Below are 18,196 nucleotides of genomic sequence, written 5' to 3'. Positions count from 1 at the left end.
CCTGACTTCTGTTCACACAACCCTGTCTCCATGGTTACGTGCCAGGAGGCTACGTGTCTTTTCCTGTTGTCGTACCTTTTCCCGATGAGCAAAGACATAGAAAATGTTGTGCGTTTCATAATAACAGGCACAGGAATCAGGATTCATTCACCCGTATGGGTTTTAGTCAAAGCAGATGTCCTTGTGCCTTCTGCTGTGACTAACAACACACATATGCATGTATATCCACATTAATCTGAGTCAAAAGGCTGGGGAGCTAACTTTGTATTGATCTTTTTTGACTTATTCAAAAAAAAAAAAAAAAAAGTGAAATGAGGGCAGTGTAGTTCTCTCTGTCATAATAAGAGGGCCTGTGTGTGATGACTGTCTGTGTACTTACCTCCATCATATCAGTTTCTTGATTGGCTTGCCCTGCAACTCCCCACCCCGTCTAGAATCCAGATGTCTTCTATCTTGTGTACAGGGCGCTTGCTCAGGTCTTAAAGTGTGAAAAAGTTACGGACAAATAGCCATTTTCAAGACTTTAAAAAGTATGTATTTGTACACTACAGTCTTTTTATTTTTATTTTTTATATCACATTTATTTAACCAGTTGAGAACAAGTTCTCATTTACAGCTGCGACCTGGCCAAGATAAAGCAAAGCAGTGCGATTAAAAACAACAACAACAACAGAGTTACATATGGAATAAACAAAACGTAGAGTCAATAACACAATAGAAAATGTATATACAGTGTGTGCAAATGTAGTAAGTTATGGAGGTCAGGCAATAAACAGGCCATAGTGCAAAATAATTACAATTTAGTATTAACACTGGAGTGATAGATGTGCAGAGGAAGATGTGCAAATAGAGATACTGGGGTGCAAATGAGCAAAATAAATAACAATGTAAATAACAATATGGGGATGAGGTAGTTGGGTGGGCTAATTACAGATGGGCTGTGTACAGGTGCAGTGATCGGTAAGCTGCTCTGACAACTGATGCTTAAAGTTATTGAGGGAGATAAGTGTCTCCAGCTTCAGAGATTTTTGCAGTTTGTTCCAGTCATATGCAGCAGAGAACTGGAAAGAATGGCAGCCAATGGAGGTGTTGGCTTTGGGGATGACCAGTGAGATATATCTGCTGGAACGCATACCTTGGGTGGGTGTTGCTATGGTGACCAATGATCTAAGATAAGGCGGGGATTTGCCTAGAAGTGATTTATAGATGACCCGGAGCCAGTGGGTTTGGCGACGAATATGTATTGAGGGCCAGCCAACGAGAGCGTACAGGTCACAATGGTGGGTAGTATATGAGGCTTTGGTGACAAAACGGATGGCACTGTGATAGACTACATCCAATTTGCTGAGTAGAGTGTTGGAAGCTATTTTGTAAATGACATCGCCGAAGTCAAGAATCGGTAGGATAGTCAGTTTTACGAGGGCATGTTTAGCAGCATGAGTGAAGGAGGCTTTGTTGCGAAATAGGAAGCCGATTCTAGATTTAACTTTGGATTGGAGATGCTTAATGTGAGTCTGGAAGGAGAGTTTACGGTCTAACCAGACACTTAAGTATTTGTAGTTGTCCACATATTCTAAGTCAGACCCGCCGAAAGTAGTGATTCTAGTCGGGCGGGCAGGTGCAATCAGCATTCGATTGAAGAGCATGCATTTAGTTTTTCTAGCGTTTAAGAGCAGTTGGAGGCCATGGAAGGAGTGTTGTATGGCATTGAAGCTCGTTTGGAGGTTTGTTAACACAGTGTCCAATGAAGGGCCAGATGTATACAAAATGGTGTCGTCTCCGTAGAGGTGGATCTGAGAGTCACCAGCAGCAAGAGCGACATCATTGATATACACAGAGAATAGAGTCGGCCCGAGAATTGAACCTTGTGGCACCCCCATAGAGACTGCCAGAGGTCCAGACAACAGGCCCACCGATTTGACACATTGAACTCTATCTGAGAAGTAGTTGGTGAACCAGGCGAGGCAGTCATTTGAGAAACCAAGGCTATTTAGTCTGCCAATAAGAATGCGGTGATTGACAGAGTCAAAAGCCTTGGCCAGGTCGATGAAGGCAGCTGCACAGTACTGTATTTTATCGATCGCGGTTATTATATCGTTTAGGACCTTGAGCGTGGCTGAGGTGCACCCATGACCAGCTCGGAAACCAGAATGCATAGCGGAGAAGGTACGGTGGGATTCGAAATGGTCGATGATCTGTTTGTTAACTTGTCTTTCGAAAGTATTTGAAAGGCAGGGCAGGATGGATATACAGTGGGGGAAAAAAGTATTTAGTCAGCCATCAATTGTGCAAGTTCTCCCACTTAAAAAGATGAGAGAGGCCTGTAATTTTCATCATAGGTACACGTCAACTATGACAGACAAATTGAGAAAAATAAATCCAGAAAATCACATTGTAGGATTTTTAATGAATTGATTTGCAAATTATGGTGGAAAATAAGTATTTGGTCACCTACAAACAAGCAAGATTTCTGGCTCTCACAGACCTGTAACTTCTTCTTTAAGAGGCACCTCTGTCCTCCACTCATTACCTGTATTAATGGCACCTGTTTGAACTTGTTATCAGTATAAAAGACACCTGTCCACAACCTCAAACAGTCACACTCCAAACTCCACTATGGCCAAGACCAAAGAGCTGTCAAAGGACACCAGAAACAAAATTGTAGACCTGCACCAGGCTGGGAAGACTGAATCTGCAATAGGTAAGCAGCTTGGTTTGAAGAAATCAACTGTGGGAGCAATTATTAGGAAATGGAAGACATACAAGACCACTGATAATCTCCCTCGATCTGGGGCTCCATACAAGATCTCACCCTGTGGGGTCAAAATGATCACAAGAACGGTGAGCAAAAATCCCAGAACCACACGGGGGGACCTAGTGAATGACCTGCAGAGAGCTAGGACCAAAGTAACAAAGCCTACCATCAGTAACACACTACGCCGCCAGGGACTCAAATCCTGCAGTGCCAGACGTGTCCCCCTGCTTAAGCCAGTACATGTCCAGGCCCGTCTGAAGTTTGCTAGAGTGCATTTGGATGATCCATAAGAGGATTGGGAGAATGTGATATGGTCAGATGAAACCAAAATATAACTTTTTGGTAAAAACTCAACTCGTTGTGTTTGGAGGACAAAGAATGCTGAGTTGCATCCAAAGAACACCATACCTACTGTGAAGCATGGGGGTGGAAACATCATGCTTTGGGGCTGTTTTTCTGCAAAGGGACCAGGACGACTGATCCGTGTAAAGGAAAGAATGAATGGGGCCATGTATCATATGTATGGGCAAGTTGGAGCGGAGGGTGCAGAGCTGGTGGCCGGGGTAGGGGTAGCCAGGTGGAAAGCATGGCCAGCCGTGGCAAAATGCTTATTGAAATTCTCGATTATGGTAGATTTATCAGTGGTGACAGTGTTTCCTAGCCTCAGTGCAGTCGGTAGCTGGGAGGAGGTGCTCTTATTCTCCATTGACTTTACAGTGTCCCAAAACTTTTTGGAGTTAGTGCTACAGGATCCACATTTCTGTTTGAAAAGCTAGCCTTTGCTTTCCTAACTGATTGTGTATATTGGTTCCTGACTTCCCTGAAAAGTTGCATATCGCGGGGGCTGTTCGACGCTAATGCAGTACGCCACAGAATGTTTTTGTGCTGGTCAAGGGCAGTCAAGTCTGGGGTGAACCAGGGGCTATATCTGTTCTTAGTTCTGAATTTTTTGAATGGGGCTTACTTATTTAAGATGGAGAGGAAAGCACTTTTGAAGAACATCCAGGCATCCTCTACTGACGGAATGAAGTCAATATCCATCCAGGATACCCGGGCCAGGTCAATTAGAAAGGCCTGCTCGCTGAAGTGTTTTAGGGAGCATTTGACAGTGATGAGGGGTGGTCGTTTGACCACGGACCCATTATGGACGCAGGCAATGAGGCAGTGATCGCTGAGATCCTGGTTGAAGACAGCGGATGTGTATTTAGAGGGTAAATTAGTCAGGATGATATCTATGAGGGTGCCCATGTTTACGGATTTAGGATTGTACCTGGTAGGTTGATTGATAATTTGTGTGAGATTGAGGGCATCTAGTTTAGATTGTAGGACGGCCGGGGTGTTAAGCATATCCCAGTTTAGGTCACCAAGCAGTACGAACTCTGAGGATAGATGGGGGGCAAGCAATTCACATATGTTGTCCAGGGCACAACTGGGGGCTGAGGGGGTTCTGTAGCAAGCGGCAACAGTGAGAGACTTATTTCTGGAAAGGTGGATTTTTAGAAGTAGAAGCTCAAACTGTTTGGGCATAGACCTGGATAAAATGACGTTCGATCAGGACTCGCATGAACTATGAATCAGTCATCTCCTCACAATAATTGCTGCAAACGAGAAAGGTTGAGGTCTTGAAAATGTATCCGTTAGCTTGGGGAAAAGTCTGTATTTTTATTATCTGAAGTGTGCAAGCTCACTTTCTAAGATCTCAACACATTGTTTTGGGTTAGTAAGTCAATATATATTTTAGGATATTTTTCCACTACTGGGCCTCAGTCCACCATTATTTTTTTCACCTGTCCCCAGGTTTGTCCCCAGGTTTGTTCCAAGTTAGAGCAGAGTATACTAAGCTCCACTCACCTCCACTTTATGCTGTGAAATGGAGACTATCTATCCGTGTTCTTTTCATCTGGGCCCATGAGAGAGTAAAACACTCATCAATAAATAAACAGATGAACTTCTCACCTCTCTCCACGGATATAAATGTCTAGTGAGGTACGAAATGGCTGCCGTTCTTTACCGAGATGGGGCTGTTTTGTAATGAAACGTTTTGAGGGTGTTTGTAAAGGCAACTGCAGCTGCAGGTTGAAGGTGTTGTGGAAACTGCAAAACAGCAAAAAAAAATACTGAGAAAAATGTTACATCAACAAAGAAAAACAAGAAAATAAAACTAAACTAACTCAATCTGAACTGGACCTGGGCCTAGTAACAGGTTATTGGGCATTCAGATTGAGTGGTCAGCCTTTGGACACTTGAGTTCCTTGAACAATGTTTTAAACAGGCTAACCACTTCATCCCTTTTCTCCTCAGGGGGATTGTGGAGGCGCGCTTCGTGTACGTCTTCGTCCTGGGCATCCTCTTCACGGGCTCCAAGGACCTGTTGCGGTCTCAGGTCATCACAGCCGATGCCCGGCTGAAGAGCAGGGGCTTGTGGGAAATCTACAGGTAGGTAGCCTACGCGGCAAATAGCTTAGAGAATAGAGGCAGGCTAGCAATCGGTAGGTGGCGAGTTTGAATCCTGTTCGAATTTTCGTCTGGCATTCGTGTACATTGTTTTATTCAACCTTTATTGAACCATGCAAGTCAGTTTAGAACAAATTATTTGTCTTATTTACTCATATTGTAAATTGGACAATAAAGTAATTTTCTTACAGTGGTGTGGTTCTGTTGGTGGCCCTGTTGTTCCGGGCCCACAACCTGCCGGTGCTGTGTTGCTGCTTGCTGGTCCAGACTCTGATGGCCCAGTTCATCTGGAAGAAGCTCCACTACGACGCTGCCCAGACCACCATCATGCACTACTGGTTCGGACAAGCCTTCTTCTACTTCCAGGTAAGGGACCGTTAGATGAGGTGGATCTGCACTCCAAAAATATATTTAAAAGCATGAGGAAAAAAACTATTACATCTCTTATTTTGAGTGCGGATCTCCCACACAGCAGATGAAGTACTTTTCTAAATGAAGATGTGAACGAGATATGTGTGTGTAGGTAGGTCACTTTTTCATGCAGGATAGAAGAGGTCACTGACTTATAGATTTCCTCATGTCTTTCTATTTTGGTGAACATAATCAAGTGTCTTTATTGACTATTGTACAATTATATTTTGTATAATTACACACACACACACAAACAATTATAGACCCTGGGTAATGGTTAGTCTCAACAAAGCTGTAACCCAGCCCTACTGTAGGCCAAGCTGAGCAGCCCAATGTCCTAAGACTCCTATTGAAGCCACTCCATGTTCGGCTGTGTGGAACTGTTGAACATACATGATTGAATGATCCACTAAAATATGGTGTTGGGTTTGTCCATTGGAGGGTGTCTTAGTCATGCTCTTTGACATAACGGGTCTTTTCACACACACGAGCATGCACGCACGCACTCCATCCATCCATCCATCCATCCATCCATCCACCCCTCCAGGCGAGAGAGAGGGGAGCTAGTGGCCCTCATCAGCCAGGGAATTAATTCAGCTCCCGCGGCAATCGGCGAGAGCTCTTCCATCACACCTGAGCCCTCGTCAGGAAATGGAAAGGGGAATGAGAGACTGGGCCAAAAAGAGTGGGGAGGAGAGATGAGGCCGAGGGGAGTTTTTACCCCGTCACTACAGGGCCAGAGAAGTGACAGACGGCAAGCTCTGAATAGCTACCTGTTAAGTGGAGGAGCATGCAGGAGACCGACACATTTTAATAATATCAGATTCTTTCGAAAGTTAACATTGAGTGTATTGCGTAATCTTCATATATTCATTTTACCCAAGGTTAAGTCAGGTGTAGTTAGTGAGGTTAGTTAACTTAGCTACATTAGCTAACTTAAATACACACATTAGCTAACCTAGTTAGCTACACTAGCTATGTTAGCTACTTTAGCTAACAAAGCTACGTTACTTAGCTACTAAGTTAGCTAAGTAAGCTAAGGTTAGGTGTGAAAATGAAGCTTAATAAAACTGACATGTTCGTTTGTCTGTAGGGGAACTCCAACAGCATTGCCACGGTGGACATCTCGGTGGGCTTCGTGGGACTGGAGAGCTACGTAGAGGCCCCGGCTGTCTTCCTCACTGTCCTCAGCACGTACGCCGGGCCCCTGCTCTGGGCTGCCCACCTTGTCTGCTACCTCAGCTCAGAGAACAGGTCAGTTACTGTACACTCAGCCCCCTCACACCATTAAGTGTCATTAGTGATGATACATTCATAAGTTAATTAATTCCAACCTACACTGATTCACAACAGCCCAGGTACCAGCTAACCTTGTATTTATCTTGTGAGCTTGTGTTTGTCTTACTGTAGCAGACCAATGATGAAGTAGACGATTTGGTAGATTTGTCATATAAGCCTTGAAACAGATGATTCAGTGCAGGGAGGACGTCCATGTACTCACAACATGATGATTTAGTGCAGGGAGGACGTCCATGTACTCACAACATGATGATTTAGTGCAGGGAGGACATCCATGTACTCACAACATGATGATTTAGTGCAGGGAGGACGTCCATGTACTCACAACATGATGATTTAGTGCAGGGAGGACGTCCATGTACTCACAACATGATGATTTAGTGCAGGGAGGACATCCATGTCAATATGAGTGCGGGAGGACGTCCATGTACTCACAACATGATGATTTAGTGCAGGGAGGACATCCATGTACTCACAACATGATGATTTAGTGCAGGGAGGACATCCATGTACTCACAACATTGATTCAACTTAAAACAAGAGGCTGGTGAAACGTTCCAGTTATTCAATTGTTCATTAATGGAATTTCAACTGATTTACGGAACTGGAATGGAAACTGAATTGAGCACTACCGTACCATAATACATAAAGCCAGAAGGGGGAAGAAACCCAACAGAGGACAGTAACCCAACAGAGGACAGTAACCCAACAGAGGACAGTAACCCAACAGAGGACAGTATATTCCTCCCGTCTAGCATGAGACTGCAGTGTGTAATTATTGGGACTGGATCATAATGCGATGACGATGCCTTGGCCACGTGCCAATTTATTTTGGAATCAAAACAGCAGCGCAGCAAGCTACCCCTGGATGTTATTTGGAAATGCAAAAGTGATCATCAAAGATGCAGGAGAGCGCCTTGATCCGGGAACACTTTGTACATCGTTTTAATGCTTGCGCCCCTAATTGATTGTCTCGTTAATTCATTCGATTCCAGCAACAGGTTAGCCACCTAGAGCATAAGATTAAAGAATGGGATTATTAATACATGAGATAAGTGTGCTACCCCGTGTCTTGAATGTACATTACAGTATGTATCACAGCTTGTGTGTTAGAGTGCTATAAGCTAACAGTTATGGAATGGAATAAAGAAGGGATGGAGGATGTGGATAAAATCAAAGAGATGTTTGTGGGTGGGAGTTTTTTTTCTTTCTTTAAAGGGGCCTCTAAGCTTCTTTGTTACTGGCATCTAATTCCAATTAGGTTGAGTGATAACTAGCTCTGAAATGCAGCCCAAGCAGAGCGTAAAGCCCAGTCCAACATGGGGGACCCCTTCTCCTAATGCGCGCCAGCGTTTCAATAATTGATGCAAACGACCACTTTGAAGTCCTCCTCTTGGAGAGGGAAAAAATGAATTTTGCAGACACACACATACATACATACATACACACACACACATGCACATACAGTGGGGGAAAAAAGTATTTAGTCAGCCACCATTTGTGCAAGTTCTCCCACTTAAAAAGATGAGAGAGGCCTGTAATTTTCATCATGGGTACATGTCAACTATGACAGACAAAATGAGAAAAAAAAATCCAGAAAATCACATTGTAGGATTTTTAATGAATTTATTTGCAAATTATGGTGGAAAATAAGTATTTGGTCAATAACAAAAGTTTCTCAATACTTTGTTACATACCCTTTGTTGGCAATGACACAGGTCAAACGTTTTCTGTAAGTCTTCACAAGGTTTTCACACACTGTTGCTGGTATTTTGGCACATTCCTCCATGCAGATCTCCTCTAGAGCAGTGATGTTTTGGGGCTGTCGCTGGGCAACACAGACTTTCAACTCCCCTCCAAAGATTTTCTATGGGGTTGAGATCTGGAGACTGGCTAGGCCACTCCAGGACCTTGAAATGCTTCTTACGAAGCCACTCCTTCGTTGCCCGGGCGGTGTGTTTGGGATCATTGTCATGCTGAAAGACCCAGCCACGTTTCATCTTCAATGCCCTTGCTGATGGAAGGAGGTTTTCACTCAAAATCTCACGATACATGGCCCCATTCATTCTTTCCTTTACACGGATCAGTCGTCCTGGTCCCTTTGCAGAAAAACAGCCCCAAAGCATGATGTTTCCACCCCCATGCTTCACAGATGGTATGGCGTTCTTTGGATGCAACTCAGCATTCTTTGTCCTCCAAACACGACGAGTTGAGTTTTTACCAAAAAGTTATATTTTGGTTTCATCTGACCATATGACATTCTCCCAATCCTCTTCTGGATCATCCAAATGCACTCTAGCAAACTTCAGACGGGCCTGGACATGTACTGGCTTAAGCAGGGGGACACGTCTGGCACTGCAGGATTTGAGTCCCTGGCGGCGTAGTGTGTTACTGATTGTAGGCTTTGTTACTTTGGTCCTAGCTCTCTGCAGGTCATTCACTAGGTCCCCCCGTGTGGTTCTGGGATTTTTGCTCACCGTTCTTGTGATCATTTTGACCCCACGGGGTGAGATCTTGCGTGGAGCCCCAGATCGAGGGAGATTATCAGTGGTCTTGTATGTCTTCCATTTCCTAATAATTGCTCCCACAGTTGATTTCTTCAAACCAAGCTGCTTACCTATTGCAGATTCAGTCTTCCCAGCCTGGTGCAGGTCTACAATTTTGTTTCTGGTGTCCTTTGACAGCTCTTTGGTCTTGGCCATAGTGGAGTTTGGAGTGTGACTGTTTGAGGTTGTGGACAGGTGTCTTTTATACTGATAACAAGTTCAAACAGGTGCCATTAATACAGGTAACGAGTGGAGGACAGAGGAGCCTCTTAAAGAAGAAGTTACAGGTCTGTGAGAGCCAGAAATCTTGCTTGTTTGTAGGTGACCAAATACTTATTTTCCACCATAATTTGCAAATCAATTCATTAAAAATCCTACAATGTGATTTTCTGGATTTTTTTTCCTCAATTTGTCTGTCATAGTTGACGTGTACCTATGATGAAAACTACAGGCCTCTCTCATCTTTTTAAGTGGGAGAACTTGCACAATTGGTGGCTGACTAAATACTTTTTTCCCCCACTGTATATTCACACACATTAATTACAACAGAGAAAGGGGTAGAATTGTCTGTCACACCATCCCCTCTTTGACGTAGCATCACAGTGGGGATGCAGGAGAACATTCCAAATCCCATTACTCCCTGTCTCGCCCCCTGGGAGTCTGCTTCTATGTCACACAGTGGCGTTATGCTATGTCACGGAATGGCATCATTTGCATATCTGGGTGGCTTTTAGGACCACCCGTGGTGTCAAGTCAAGGACAGTTAGTCGTGCCCCGCTAACAAGAGCCTCTGATATGTCGATGTGTTGTGTGTGTGTCGGATCTTAACTGTGGCCAAGTTGAGACTGGTCAGCTTCTCAGTTGACGGCCCTCTTCTTTATTTTAATCAATAATATTAATGACAGGTAGGTTGTTGGTTGCTAACTCAAGTTCAGCCTCGGGGACTGCATCAAACCCCCTACGTCAGCCCTTCCTTGATTATCCCTTACATATGCTCTTGCAGAAAGCCAGTTCAAGTAAAGTCCCACATTTGTGACACTGTCATAAACCAATTGAGTCATCGAGGGAAACGAGCGTCACACAATGCATCCCCTCTGAGTATCTCACACATAATACGAGCAGACCGAGCTTTGCAAATTCTCATTATTCATGTCCACATTCTCCATCCCCACTATCCAGCTCTGCAATTTTCCCCCAGAATGACCCCACTCACAAAGTGCAGTTTGAGAGGTCTGCGTGATAAATGAACCTCTAAAGTAGTCTGACACAATGCAGCTCATTTATAATGCACTATGCCCCATCAGCATCCCCACAACAGAACCAAATACTGGAAATGGGCTTTGATCAATACCTCCTTGGTCAGGTTTCCCTTGTCAGGAAACGCTAAAACCACCGCGGAAGATGAAACTAACGTTTTCATTGCTGTGGAATAGGATATGGCTGAGGCATTGTTTTCACCAGGAACAAAGTGCTCCAAAGTAATCCAAGCAAGCGAAGAGGGAGAGACCTTTACTGTATGTAAATTAAATGAATTCAACAACCCCCTTTCCCAACATTTGCTACTGCTGTTCAAACATATGTCCTGGTCAAATCTGTGCAGACTGCACCCAAAAATGGGGAAATAGATGTGGTGCAAACACATTGCCAGGGCTGTGTTTCTGAGTGTCAAAAGGGGACAATTCTCAAAAGTGGTATCCCACACTCCTTTACAGGCAGTCATCCCTCTTTAGTCCTGCTCCCTGGGTCATGATAGAAGGAGCACACCGGATCAATACTAAAGCCAGCCGAAGAAGAGGACAGGAAGTAAAGGGAGAGTGGGTGGGTGTGGGACAGGCGTAAAGGTGCATGACTAATGCCTGATCTCATTTCCAAAGAGGGGATGCCCTTCAATTACTACCTCATCAGGGAGCTAGAGACCTTTTCCTAGGACAGGACATGAACAGACAGCTAATTCGCCAGATGCCAGGCAGGTCTCTCCTGCTGTATAGGAACGGGGATGTATAGAGCTGAGAGATGTGATCGCCACAACAATGACAAGACAAATGTCTTTCTACTGGTTATGTAGACCTTTTATGTAATCATCTGCAGTTTTCTTCATGACACCTGTGCATTCCGTTAAAACGTAGATATTAGGCATAAAATTAGTTGGATAAATCTGGATCCCTTGATTAATTACGTATCTGTTGAATCAGACCCCATGTGTGAGTAATGTGGCCTGTTCTGCATCACAACATCATTGTAATCATTACATTGTTGTGGTTTGCTACACCAGCTGTGTGTGTCTTGGCGGACCGGAGCCACAGCTGAGCACACACACTCCCAGTGCAGTCAATGCTACCTGCTACATAGGCAGCTTGAGCCTGGAGGGTATATTTACTCTTGGAGTTTATTTCCTATGAAGAAACACTAGTCTCTGAAGAGTACACTACACCTAATACAGTAACTTGCGTCAGACGCATCAGGTGTAGGAGTAACATAAAATGCAAACACAACACTCCTGATGGTACAGTGCCTTCAGAAAATATTCACACCCCTTGACTTTTTCCAAAAGTTGTTGTGTTACAGATTACATAGAGACTTTGTGTCACTGGCCTACACACAATACCCAATAATGTCAAAGTGGAATGTTTTTATAAATTGTTACAGATTAATAAAAAATGAAAAAATGAAATGTCTTAAGTGTCCAACCCCTTTGCTATGACAAGCCAAAATAATTTCAGGAGTAAAAGTGTAATTAACAAGTCACATAATAAGTTGCATGGACTCACTCTGTGTGCAATAATAGTGTTTAACATGATTTTTGAATGACTACCTCATCTCTGTACCCCACACACATACAGTGCTGTGAAAAAGTATTTGCCCCCTTTCTAATTTGCTCTACTTTTGCATATATATTTTATATTGAATGTTATCAGATCTTCAACCAAAACCTAATATTAGATAAAGGGAACCTGACTGAACAAATAACACAACAATTACATACTTATTATGCAACAGTTATGCAACACCAAATGCCCCTGTGTGAAATAGTAATTGCCCCCTTACACTCAATAACTGGTTGTACCACCTTTAGCTGCAATGACTCCAACCAAACGCTTCCTGTCGTTGTTGATCAGTCTCTCACATCGCTGTGGAGGAATTTTGGCCATCTCTTCCATGCAGAACTGCTTTAACTCAGCGACATTTGTGGGTTTTCAAGCATGAATTGATAGTTTCAAGTCCTGCCACAACATCTCAATTGGGATTAGGTCTGGACTTTGACTAGGCCATTCCAAAACTTCAAATGTTGCTTTTTAGCCATTTTCATGTAGATTGTTTGTTTTGGATCATTGTCTTGCTGCATGACCCAGCTGCGCTTCAGCTCACAGACGGATGGCCTGACATTCTCCTGTAGAATTATCTGATACAGAGCAGAATTCATGGTTCCTTCTATTAGGGCAAGTCGTCCAGGTCCTGAGGCAGCAAAGCATCCCCAAACCATCACACTACCACCACCATGCTTGACCGTTGGTATAAGGTTCTTACTGTGGAATGCAGTGTCTGGTTTTCTCTAGGCATAATGGGACCCATGTAATCTAAAAAGTTATACTTTTGACTCGTCTGTCCATAGAACATTCTTCCAAGAGTTATCCAGGTGCTTCCAGGTGCTTTTTGGCAAACTTGAGTTAACTTTTTGGACGAGATGGGTCCCATTATGTCTGGTGAAAACCAAATGATAGTCCAACTAAGCCCAAACCAGATGGGATGGCGTATTGCTACAGAATGCTGTGGTAGCCATGCTGGTTAAGTGTGCCTTGAATTCTAAATAAATCACAGACAGTGTCACCAGCAAAGCATCCCCACACCATAACACCTCCTCCATGCTTTACGGTGGGAACTACACATGCGGAGATCATGCCGTTCACTCACACCGCGCCTCACAAAGACACGGCAGTTGGAACCAAAAATCTCAAACTCCAGACCAAAGGACAAATTTCCACTGGTCTAATGTCCATTTCTCGTGTTTCTTGGCCCAAGCAGGTCTCTTCTTCTTATTGGTGTCCTTTAGTAGTGGTTTCTTTCCAGCAATTCCACCATGAAGGCCAGATTCACGCAGTCCCCTCTTAACAGTTGATATTGAGATGTGTCTGTGACTTGAACTCTGTGAAGCATTTATTTGGGCTGCAATTTCTGAGGCTGGTAACTCTAATGAACGTATCCTTTGCAGCAGAGGTAACTCTGGGTCTTCCATTCCTGTGGCGGTCCTCATGAGAGCCAGTTTCCTCATAGTGCTTGATGGTTTTTGCGACTGCACTTGAATAAACTTTCAAAGCTCTTGAAATGTTCTGTGTTGACTGACCATCATGTCTTAAAGTAATGATGGACTGTCATTTCTCTTTGCTTATTTGAGCTGTTCTTGCCATAATATGGACTTGGTCTTTTACCAAGTAGGGCTATCTTCTGTATACCACCCCTACCTTGTCACAACACAACTGATTGGCTCAAACGCATTAAGAAGGAAAGCAATTCCACAAATTAACTTTTAATAAGGCACACCTGTTAATTGAAATGCATTCCAGGTGACTACCTCATGAAGCTGGTTGAGAGAATGCAAAGTGTGTGCAAAGCTGTCATCAAGGCAAAGGGTGGCTATTTGAAGAATCTCAAATATAAAATATATTTTGATTTGTTTAACACTTTTTGGGTTACTACATGATTCCATGTGTTATTTTATAGTTTTGATGTCTTCACTATTATTCTACAATATAGAAAATAATAAAAAATAAAGAAAAACCCTTGAATGAGTAGGTGGGTCCAAATGTTTTGACTGGTATTGTAGTTTCAAATGTATTTAGTGCTTGACAATGTTTAGATTCTAAATCAATTGATTAGCTGTTCATGTAGCATTGTCATTGTCAGAGTAGATACTACAAATGTGAATGTTAGTTGATATTAAACACTTTATGGTTTGTGAGCTAAAGAGATTTGAGAGAAACATCATGCAGTTCAGGTCCAGATTTTTGTTTCAATGCTTTTCCTCTGGCCAAAAATGTGTGTGCAATGTGCATTGATAGCTGTTTGGGAGAGAGATATAGACGGACACATTCAGAGTGTGTCGCTGAGTACAGTCATTTATGTTGGCACCTACCCCATGTGTGGGAACACTCACTGATTTATGCGAACACACACACAAACATTCCCACAGGTGTTTGATTCAACACCTACCCTAAATTACACTGCCACCCACTGCCTCAGTGCAGCTCTCTGAGAGCCTTTATTTGTTTGGGAGGGATAATTTCCCATGTTTGAAATACCTCCCCCAGAGTTTTGAAATTACCTGGCTGCAGTGCCTCCCCCAGAGCTTTGAGATTACCTGGCTGCAGTGCCTCCCCCAGAGCTTTGAGATTACCTGGCTGCAGTACCTCCCCCAGAGCTTTGAGATTACCTGGCTGCAGTACCTCCCCCAGAGTTTTGAGATTACCTGGCTGCAGTGCCTCCCCCAGAGCTTTGAGATTACCTGGCTGCAGTGCCTCCCCCAGAGCTTTGAGATTACCTGGCTGCAGTACCTCCCCCAGAGCTTTGAGATTACCTGGCTGCAGTACCTCCCCCAGAGTTTTGAGATTACCTGGCTGCAGTGCCTCCCCCAGAGCTTTTAGATTACCTGGCTGCAGTTCCTCCCCCAGAGCTTTTAGATTAACTGGCTGCAGTGCCTCCCCCAGAGCTTTGAGATTACCTGGCTGCAGGTCCTCCCCCAGAGCTTTGAGATTACCTGGCTGAAGTTCCTCCCCCAGAGTTTTGAGATTACCTGGCTGCAATTCCTCTCCCAGAGTTCTGAGATTACCAGGCTGCAGTTCCTCCCCCAGAGTTTTGAGATTACCTGGCTGCAATTCCTCCCACAGAGCTTTGAGATTACCTGGCTGCAGTTCCTCCCCCAGAGCTTTAAGATTACCTGGCTGCAGTTCCTCCCCCAGAGCTTTAAGATTAACTGGCTGCAGTTCCTCCCCCAGAGCTTTGAGATTACCTGGCTGCAGTATCCCAGTCTGAATATGGGATGAACTGTGGCTCTGTTCAGACCGACGGAGGCATTGAAATGACTCAGACGGAGGAGCTTTCAGATGCTGTGAGTGAATGCGTGTTTGTGTGCGGGCGCGTGTTTGTGCACGTGTACTTGTGTGTGAAAGATATCAAATGTGAAAGAGAGCGAGTGTGAAAGGCAAACAGCTTGTACAATTCTCTGTATTTCTGATTGTTTCTGATTGTTTTCGAAACTAACAAAGACTGTGGGAAACCCTTTGAAGAGTGTGCAACTTGTTCTCCTACCATCTCTGCCTTTCATTTGAATTGAAAGGCTGCCGTTGAAGGTCATATCCTGTACTTCCTACATGTGCTGACATCTATCAGCCTTATCTAAATAGACAATGTCAGGCTAATGCAACAGTAAGCATTGAGACAGACGAGAAACAAGTTCTCAGGTTGAAAGTCTGATTGAAAGCATGTGCCTCAAGGCTAAGAGAGATGCAATAGGATTTGTCTATGACTCCAGGCCTGGGTTCACTGGCATTTGTTTTATATCAAATACTTTAGATGTGGAGGTTGAATGTACACATGGTGTACTTGAAAAGCTGTGCTTTAAAATGTGACCTATTTGATGCGAAACTTCAATCTTGTGAAGTCCCATGCAGTATTACATTTGTTTTGTCAGGTGGGCATTTGTTGTTTTGACTGCTGGTGACATCTGTTTTTCCATTCTTCTGATTGAAAGAGATTCAAATCAATCTCTCTCTCTTCTCTCCCATTGTATCTCTTCACCCTCTCTCATCTCCATCCCTCCCTTTTCTCCTCCTCTCTCCAGGAGCTCAGTGGCGGTCGGCCATGGTTGCTACTGCTTGGCCCTGTTGCGCTCCGTTCCGGCGGTAGCCTACGTGGTTCTGGTCACGGCCCTGCGCTACCACCTCTTCATCTGGAGCGTCTTCTCTCCCAAGCTGCTGTATGAGTCCATGCACACGCTGCTCACCGCTGCAATTTGCCTCTTCTTCACCACCATGGAGCAGAGCCGCAGCTTCAGCAGGACCTAGGGAGCCCACGGCTCAGAGGGCTCTCAGCTTTCAGGAAGGGCCTAAGGAGAAGGGCCAAAGAGCAAAGACTCATGGGTAATGGTGGTCCTGATACTGTCCTTGTTGACTTCTGGATGCCCCACTACTACATCCTGAAGGAAAAGGTGTGAATGTACTGTCTGCTGCACTGGACTTCTAGGACTGCAGCATTCACTTGGATGGCAGGTAGCCTAGCGGTTAAGAATGTTGGGCCAGTAACCGAAAGGGCACTGGTTCGAATCCCCGTGCCGACTAGGTGAAAAATCTGCCGATGTGCCCTTGAGCAAGGCACTTAACCCTGATTGCTCCTGTAAGTGGCTCTGGATAAGAGTGTCTGCTAAATGAAAACAAAAAAAGTTTAAATTCACCTTTTGGAAAGCAATATATTTTTTCAGATGGAACTGTGTCTCGTGAATGGCCTAAAGCAAAACTTTTTTAGTAAGATGATATTTTGATATTTTCAGGTGGTGGGTTCTACTGCAGTCTGTTCAGGTATTTATTGAGCAGGGCTGAAAATGGGTAATGGAGTAAATTAATGAATTATTTAATTTGAGTGTGTCAAAGCACAATCCTTTGAAATTGGATTTGAATTCATTCCTTTTGTTGTGTTATTGTTTGTTTTGTTTCCGTAGACTAGTAAGTTATTCTATTGACCACCGGCTCTGTAGTGCTCTATCCCAGTAGAGTAGTAAGTTCTTCTATTGACCACCAGCTCTGTAGTGCCCTAACCCAGTTGCATTATATTTCCAATAGTCCTCCATGCACTTAAATTAATTATATAGATTATACTGTAGATGTGTTCCAAGCTGATAGCAAGCCATACTTCCCTCCCACGTTCTGCCATAGGAACACAGGTCGTAAGCTTTTCATACCCTAAAGTAATATGCATACTTTTAGTATATATATATATATATATATATATATATATATATATATATATATATATATATATATATATACAGCTTACGACCTGTGTATATATATGTCTAATTTTTATTTTTACTCTGGGGATCATTACTAGTATACAGATGACAATTGATTCACTGGGTGAATGTCGTTAATCTAAAATTAATTTTGATTCACCCGCTGTGTGGGGACAGGTTCATTCTTGTTTGGTTACAATTAAATACATTTTCCATCTAAAAGCGGTTATTTTTTTATAAATACATTTTTTCTGAAGCAATATTTCACTTCTATTTCTTTATTGCTCATATGATTTCTAATGTTAAAAATTGTATATTGGCTCCAATCCAAAATTTGATGTCTTCCCACATACCTACTTCTGCCAGACCTATGAAACCTAATCATTGGCAAATGGGAGCCGTTGCCCTAACACGCTAATCACATTAGATGACAAAATTAACTTATAAATTGCTTACTTAAATTAAAGTTGTTTTCTTTCATGAAGATATCCCCTAGGAAAATGTCCCTGTGAATACTGAATGCAATTTCAGTGTATAAATCGGTTAGTTAATATGACACAATCTGATTGGTTAACTTGAATGGAGATCCATATCCTTATAAAGGGCTCTCAATGTCCAATAATGGCATAACGTTAGCTGGAAGTCTGGTAAATAAGCATATGAAATTGCAGATTGCAGCATATCACACCATTTGTAATATATGAAATTAGTGTGATGTGATGCGTATTGTTTTTC

General features: G+C 43.3%; 1 protein-coding gene across 2 annotated transcripts in view; it reads left to right on the top strand.

The window, feature by feature from the left end:
* LOC121540485 (GPI ethanolamine phosphate transferase 2) overlaps positions 1 to 16,788 on the top strand; it is a 133,757-nt gene extending 116,969 nt beyond the window's left edge. For both annotated transcript variants that reach the window (XM_041849394.2, XM_041849404.2), the window contains 4 exons: positions 5,057 to 5,191; positions 5,401 to 5,575; positions 6,714 to 6,874; positions 16,298 to 16,788. In XM_041849394.2, the coding sequence (XP_041705328.1) occupies positions 5,057 to 5,191; positions 5,401 to 5,575; positions 6,714 to 6,874; positions 16,298 to 16,520 (694 nt within the window). In that variant the 3' untranslated portion in view covers positions 16,521 to 16,788. The remainder of the gene's footprint in view (positions 1 to 5,056; positions 5,192 to 5,400; positions 5,576 to 6,713; positions 6,875 to 16,297) is intronic.
* The last annotated feature ends 1,408 nt before the right edge of the window (positions 16,789 to 18,196 follow it).

This window comes from Coregonus clupeaformis, chromosome 3 (assembly GCF_020615455.1).
Source record: "Coregonus clupeaformis isolate EN_2021a chromosome 3, ASM2061545v1, whole genome shotgun sequence".
Lineage (NCBI taxonomy): Eukaryota > Metazoa > Chordata > Actinopteri > Salmoniformes > Salmonidae > Coregonus > Coregonus clupeaformis.
Note: the sequence above shows the minus strand (reverse complement) of the source record. Positions and strands in the feature narration are given on the sequence as shown.